This window comes from Triticum dicoccoides, chromosome 7A (assembly GCF_002162155.2).
Source record: "Triticum dicoccoides isolate Atlit2015 ecotype Zavitan chromosome 7A, WEW_v2.0, whole genome shotgun sequence".
NCBI lineage: Eukaryota > Viridiplantae > Streptophyta > Magnoliopsida > Poales > Poaceae > Triticum > Triticum dicoccoides.
This window is the reverse complement of record NC_041392.1, coordinates 15,608,646-15,616,495: the sequence shown is the minus strand read 5'-3', so window position 1 is coordinate 15,616,495 and position 7,850 is coordinate 15,608,646. Positions and strand designations below refer to the sequence as shown.

The 7,850-nt window shown below is 44.6% G+C and overlaps 1 protein-coding gene across 1 annotated transcript; it reads right to left on the bottom strand.

Moving 5' to 3' along the window:
- Nucleotides 1–2,433: 2,433 nt before the first annotated feature.
- LOC119334493 lies at nucleotides 2,434–7,748 on the bottom strand. The gene is made up of 2 exons (XM_037607056.1): nucleotides 7,529–7,748; nucleotides 2,434–3,606 (listed from the first exon to the last, which is right to left on the bottom strand). The coding sequence occupies exons 1-2, from the start codon at nucleotides 7,647–7,649 to the stop codon at nucleotides 2,654–2,656; spliced, it is 1,074 nt and encodes a 357-aa protein (XP_037462953.1). The 5' UTR covers nucleotides 7,650–7,748; the 3' UTR covers nucleotides 2,434–2,653.
- Between the last annotated feature and the right edge of the window lie 102 nt (nucleotides 7,749–7,850).

Genomic DNA, 7,850 nt, shown 5'->3' with positions numbered 1-7,850 from the left:
CCCTAACTGTACCGGCATGATTACTCCCAAATTAACTCTCCTTCCGTCCCATAACGCTCTTATATTATGTTCAGTGCTCAACATTGAGTGGTATTTTAGCCTTGTGATTACAAGGGTGGCTCCTAATTACACGCTACAACCTGACGAAGACCAGTGTTTTCCATTAGACATGCAGCTCCTGACTGAGCCGGCTATTGTAGCGATCCTCTTCCAGCCTTTTGTCCTGTACGTCCCGTTTCTGTTCACCTGCGGATGTTGCATCAGATCCGCCTACATCTGCAAGTAGGGATTAAGGCATAGATGGATTCTTTCTGCTTATTCTCGAAGAAGAAAAGCAATCCAGATTGAGACTTTCTCTGCTTTAGATCTCCAACATTGCAGATAATAATAGAGGGTGTCGGTCACTGGTTCTCAATTTGCTAGGAAAATCATATGTGCTCTGCTTTTATTCTTCTGTCAGCATCGACACTTGCCAGATATAGTATTTCTCTGAGAAATACTATATTATTATCTGCAATGTTGGAGATCTAAAGCAGAGAAAGTCTCAATCTGGTTTGCTTTTCTTCTTAGAGAATAAGCTAGATAGGCGATTGTGGTGTGTAATCTGTATACATAAAGATCTATATGAAACTTCAACAACCCGTCTATCTAGCGCGTATAAAATTTATATCCAGTGCCTTCATCATTGTTGATCTTGTTCTGAGCTTCTCAGGAGCGACAACTCAATGGGATTAGTACCTTTGTTCAGTTCAGTGTATGATGGGAACGTAGTGTGGCGTTGATGTCCTAACGACACGCACCAGTCATTTTTTTAGAATCTTGGCAATTCCTGTACAGTTAAGTTATACACCTTGTTTCCATGCCTAAACTTTTTCTTGAATTTGCTGTGTCGAACAGGGAGAGCGCCATCGTGCAAATAATGGCCAACATGACATGTTCTGCTTCTGTCTCCTCACTCTTTGCTTCATCTCGGCCGCAAGGATGGGCAGAGCCCCCGGACGACCTGCTCCGACCTGTTGTCGTTTTACTACGCTCGTTCCGCGACCTCCTCGCCTTCGGTACCACTTGTCGTCATTGGTGTGATCTCTTCTCAGCACACAGGTCCTCTGTCCAGCCTCTGCTCCTCCACCCCAATCTCTGTACCGACGGTGGACAGACTCTCTCGCATAACTGTTGGACCTTATTCCACAAACGCACATGGAGATTGGCTGACCCTGCTGCCACCTCATCCTCATAATGAAAAATCATGGATAGTGGTCTGTGGTGACGTGCTTCTCTTGATCAACTTGTGGAGGCGGGGAGAAGGATGCGCTCGGACGACTTCCAGTTCATGGCCTTCAAGCTTGAGTCAGTGGACACCATGACCAAGAAGGCAAGGTGGGTGAAGGTGAACAAGTTAGATAACTGGGCCATCTTTATCAGCGTTGACGAGCCGTGCGAGGCGTTGCCGTGCATGAACCCGGAGGGATGGGGAGGGAGGAGCAACCACATATACTTCCCGAGTTATCAGTCTAAAAAACCTTGGGTTGCAGTGCAACTATGGCAAAAATGTTATTACCGTTCGACACAACTCTTCAATACTGGAAGACGGTACCTGAAATTGGAGTCAACCTGGGTCTCCCCCGCGCGTTTCCTCGTTCCGTCCTGCGATGATCTTACGGCCGTGAGTGCGGTTGGTGATTAGCTTCTGATACAGCTTTGGTGGGAGGATTCTACCATGTTGCAGTTGCAGGATGAGTGGTTCACTGAATGTTTGTTCCGAAACTTGCATTACAAACACAAGTGTAGATTAAGTTATCAGATTATGTACTTTCCTCTTTTTCTCTGCGGCAATTACAAGGGGCCCATATGTTTTATTTCTCATTTAGTACAGATTGTGAAGTTTTCTTGTACCTGGGCACTTGATAACATGGGCTAGGTCTGTAACTTCCATTTCATAATTAGATAGCTAAGAGTAATTGTACTATGGTTGTTGATTATTCACGTGATGTGCTTGAGCATATGACAGTCTCATTGGGTGGAAATGTGAATATTGAGAACATAGCTTGGGCAGAGCTACAATTAACTGAACATTGTACGCCATTTTGGGCTGGAGAATTGCAAGGTCACCAAGAATTAGAGTGAGGATGCAAGTTCAGCCAACAAACATATAAGCAGCATATGTGCATTCAGCACAAATTTTATATTTCACACCAACAAAAACTAGGCAGACAGAGTGTTCGACAACCAAACAGATCTGCATTTGAACATAGCTTCAGCAAACAGCTCTGCGTGCATTTAATTATCTCTGTTTAAAAGGAGATCAAGCTACAAATAAAAGCACATAACTAAAATAAAAGACCAGGCACATCTGACATGGTGCACACGAAAAATGCTGAAGAGTGATATGAAGGCCCAAGAAGCTAGTATTGTTTCAAGATGCAAACCCTTATCTCTTGTATGCAAAACGGGAGTAATTAACAAGGTTCAGCGAAAATAGCAACATGTAGCACAAGTTTTGCCTCCAGGAATGTACACTGGGTGGCAAACAGAGATTATTACAAATCTTGATGTACTCCGTCAAAGGAGCGGAAACTAGAAGGAACATAGCGACAAAAAGTCCCCAAGTGCAGCCAACGACAACAAGACAACTGCGCGGTGCAATGACACGATCTCATACCCAAGCTGCAAAGGATGTAGGATTGCGAGCAAGATAAGCATTGATCGTCGCAAAACAAGGTTCTGGCTCCAACTCCTCATTTTGGTTGCCATCTACTGGGTATGAAAATACTCGAGCGTTTTCATCCAACTGATAGACAAGGCCACCCCTTAAACCCATTCTCTCTGGATTCACTAAAAGTCGTGGCTGTCCAGTATGTTTCTCGCCAAAGAAGAACGCCCACTTCTTCAAGCCTCCCTCTTCCATGCTCACATACTTCCACTTCTTCAAGTCGTGTTTTTGACGCATCCTCATAATGACCCGGCCTTTGAAGGATACTATCTCCTTGATCAAATGTGCATTTAGAAAATCGCAGTGCAACCAAGAGGGGCTCCCAACTCGCCAAGCGTACAGGCAGTGCGGGCTGCTGACAAATAGATATGAATCGGGTGATGCCTCTGGAGATATGAAGGTTATGTGGCATAGTTGACTCAGTGGGAAAGGTGGAGCTGCAACCGTAGTGCCAATGAGCACGTCCATAATGACAAGGGATCTGTCGTAGCAGAAAATCGCATGACCATAAGAACATTTGATGACTGCCATTTTGTCCAAAATACTTGGAGGGGTCAAGCGACACAACGGAGTACTTGGATATACAGGATCAATGAGCTCCCATGTGTTTCCAATGTTAGAGCCAGCTGAGCTTGTCTGGTCGGCACAATTCCGGAAAATAACAGGTGGGAAGAGCTCGCCTAAGGTAGATTTGATTGACATGAATGCGGCATACCAGCTAGGGCAGGTGGCGATGAATGCAAGAAGGTCACGAGTTGAACCAAACAGGACAATGATGGAGTGCAATAATCCATGTGGTAGGTCCGCCCAGCCTTCGAGTCCAAACATGACACGGTGCACGGAGATGAGGCTGTTGGAGCTCCGGTTGATGTTTTGCATGATATCAGCTTCAAATTCTGCATTAAGGATCATGAAAGGACAACAATTTTAGCAATGGACTTGAGTTAACTATATAATATAAATTGTTGTCACTATTTTAATTCACTTGGTACTACTACAGCTATGATAATTATACAAACACAATAAAAATGTCTGTAGAAACTATAAACATAATACACAGTAGAGTAAAAGACTACAGTATTGCCATCGAAATGTGCATCTGCCTCAAGAAAATTCGATCATGATAAAATTCATCAACGTTTAAAAAGAAAAGGCAAGTTCTGTATTTCTTTTTCCACCAAATGTTATTTATATGTGTTGCGCAACAGGTTTGGCTCTTGTCTCCACCTCGATTCCGGGCCCGCAGATACGCGATAACTTTCATCAACATTTGAAATTAAAAAGTGCAAGCAATATTAAAATTCTAAGATTGTTCTACACTAATAGTGGTAAACCCTTGAACTATTTCATATTTTTCATATAGTATAAACACAACAGGATCGCACATCCACCAACAAAACATACACTCAGATCCCCAAATCATCCATGGCAGAGTCAGGCTAACAAGAACAAAAGTGTGATGAGCGCGTCAGAGGAGGTCGGCCCCAATGGGGGTGATGGCGGGCCAAGGAAGATGATCCTGGGCAGCCTTGCGTGGTGGAGAACTCTGTCTGACCGTGGACCATGGCACCGGTCAGCGAATATATATACTCGGCCAACCCACGAGACCATGTCCTACATGGAAATTGACTTAACCTAGATTACATCGTATACTACATATTTGGACTCAAGCTTGACTCAAACACGTGAACTCCTACTAGTACATGTACATGACTTTGGTTAGTCTCCAAAGAACTAAAGCCACGTGACATGCAAGCGCCAACTACATCATGTTCCAAACAAAACAATTAAGATTATGCTAACACTAGCGTCAGCCCCTGCACCACCAATGGTTGTCATGGGTTCCCAACTCCAACAGGAGGTGGGGAAGGTCTCGTCCACGATACCGGCAATCACTCCAAAACTGCTTGTATGTACAAATCAGAGCAAGGGGGTAGAACTCAACATCAACTTGGTTCCTTCCCTTGCCGGGGCTGAACCCGGAGGGTGGAGGTGATTCAAGGCCAGGCCTCCTCCATGAGTCCGGCAGCCAGCAAGGAAAATGAAGTGGGCGAAGTCAACCTCGACAAGGCTCCTCCCCTACCCCCTGGAGCCGGTAACATGAAAGCCAAGCACCACAAAGATAAGAATAGCCTCAAGGGTAAGCCAAGGAAGTAAGTTGATCAATCCCTGGTGAACACCGGGGCGGTGTTGGTTAAATGCATGGGATGTGACAGTGAGTCTGGTAGTGAGTTTGTGGCGACACCAGTTACAAGGGTCCTAGTCCGAACAAGAAGGCATGAGGTGAGGGTAATGGAGGTGGCATGAGCAACATAGGTGTGTTAGGCGGTAAGTAAGCTATCGGCCCATGGGTTGTCGATGAATGACATGTGATAAGGAAGGCACCTGCCAGGAGAAATGAGTCACCGGATCTAGAACTGTTGGGGGCTTGGGGCATCGGGCAGTCCAGGATAGTTGAAGAGCTAGTTTGCCTCATGCGCGCATATACCACTTGATGATTGTTTTACTTTCTGAAACTCAGCAATGTGAAAAGAGTTTCAATAATCTTAGGTGGATGCTAGGATGCCAGAATTGTATTGTGCATGATGGTAAGGGCAAGGGTGCCTTGTGTTGTTCTGAGATGAATGAACTAAAATAAAAAAGACTGCCATATGACCTGAGGTACATCGATGTCTTAATTCATGATGATTCCCATGGCCCGAAGTATCGGGCTACATGGTGAACCTAAGGAGTAAGGAAGGCGTCACATCTGGAGTTTACTCAAAAGAGTAAAGCTAGATGCTCATGACCACTTGTTGATGATAGGTGATTTTTATGAGACGATGTGGCAGCATGGGCACTTCTCAGTAGCTTGGATATCCGAGAGAAAAATACCAATTTCAGAGAAGCCTTGTTCTAGTGTGATCTTCATAATTGGGGCTATAAGGGGCCATCCTGGACATACGGTAATAAACAGTATGGCAAAAGCAATGTGACTGTCGGGTTGAAAGTGCAGTTGCATCGTCGGGTTGGTGTGATTTATTCAGAGTGAACAATGGTACACACATATGCTCCAACCACTTTCCTCTATGGCTGCAATACGGAGACAGGCCAAGGTGCATAGCAACATGAAATCCTTCCAGTATGAGTTGATATGGGAAAGAGTACCATCGCTGGAGGGAACTACTGAAGTCCCTTGACGATGACTGCACTAAGCTGGGAGTGCTGCAAAAGGATGTTTAGTCCTGGACATGAAAGATTTTGGGTCCATGATAAGGAGTACTCACTGGCTGAGAAGGAATATTATAGTCACATACTGAATGCACCATCTTATTGGTTGCGGATGGTTGGGAAAGCATCTTAAGAAAGCAGGTCTTGGAAGGGAGGTTAATGCCTATCAAAATTGTTGGGGAGCCTCGGTGTCGCTAAACTAATGTTTGTTGGTGACAGCCTTTTGTTCTTCAAGGTCGTAGGAAGAGAGGTAAGGGTAGTGAAGGACACTCCAAATCTATTTCAAAGGTGTACATGATAGCTTCTTAGCCCAGCTAAATGCTCTTTATTATTTAGTGAACACTGCCCACCCCATGTCCAGTAAGAGATAAAGGTCACCCTTGGTGTTGTGGCTTCCACTTTTGAGAGTAAATATTTGTGTTTACCAACCCCAGAAGGTAGGATATTTGCCTCGAATTTCAGTCGATCATGGAAAGGTTCACAAAAATGTGCAAGGACTGGATTGAAAAGTATATGGCCCATGCAGCTAAAAGAGGTCTTGATCAAGTAAGTGGTTCAAGCGCTTCCCACTTCTTTGGATTGTTCAAATGTCCTTGGGCTTTTGTGATGAGTATGAAAATTTTATCTGGGACTTTAGGTGGGGCAATGAGTAAGGACATCACAGGTCCATTGGCTCTCCTGGTACCAACTGGTAAAAAAAAGAGAGGAGGTGTTCTAGGATTCTGGGATATGCATATGTGTAACCAAGCTCTCTTGGCAAGGCAAGGGTGGATAGTGATTCACAAGTTGGATAGTTTATGTTCCAGAGTGTTGAAATCAGAATATTATCCTCGTGTGGATATTCTGGACATGGTCATTTCCTCGTACGCATCGCCGACTTGGAGTTAAGATACTCAAGGAAGGCATCATCTGGCATATAGTGAATGGTCGAAAAATTCAGATTAGGGAGACAACTGGATTCTGAGACAGTATGGCCTTAGATTGCCAAATCGCTAGAAACTCAAGATTGAGGTGGGTTAACCAGTTTATTGTCTCGATAAAAAAATGAATGGAATATTAACCTTGTCCATAGGCTATTTTCTGGTTTTGACTAGAGAAGATATTTCGCATAAATCACCCTTCTATGTGATGGATGACTTGCTTATAAACTTGCCACCCAACTCAAATTCAGGTACAGTTCCTCTGCTTCTAGCTCTTCAAGTGCGACATATAATTGGAGTATTTGGGATGTGATTTGGAGAGCTAAGGTTCCAGAGAAGGTTAATGTCTTTGACTGGAGGGTGCTACTGGCTCACTGGCTACACAATTGTGTACATTTATAAAGGCGCTGAGTGTAACACCATTTGTGCTATTTCTGGTAACAATGTGGAGCATGAATTCCAATCTCCACAGTGGCTTTGAGATGTTGGCTAGTGTCCCATCAATACTTCTTTTTTGAGGGAATTGGTGTCCCATCAATACTTAATGCCCCGGTCTAATGATTGCAATCAGTCTATGGTAATATACAAGTCTAGTGTTTTCCCTCAATTAAATAAAATAAACACAACTCGAAGAACTAATTTTTACCTTAATTTTTCTAGAAAAAAACAAGGCGAGTTCTTCCCCTACCTTCTTTGATGTTGACAGCGGAGGGCGAAGTGGAGGCAACAACTACCTTCTCCGATGCCAGTTGTGGTAAGACGTGGCCATCGGAGATAGTATGCTGCTTTCCTCCATCACCAATCATCATGTTGGCTCCAGGTCTGGGGGGAAACAGATGCCTTCGACTGTGGTGACTCCAAATCTGGATGCGGCTGGTCGCCCACACCTAGGATTCCGGATCTGGACGGAAACACAGTAGTACCCCACACGGTTGTCTCAACGCATCGTCACCGCTCAACCGTGGGCGGTTCTAGCGCAGTCGGTGTGGATGTCGAGGGGAAGGGGGAAC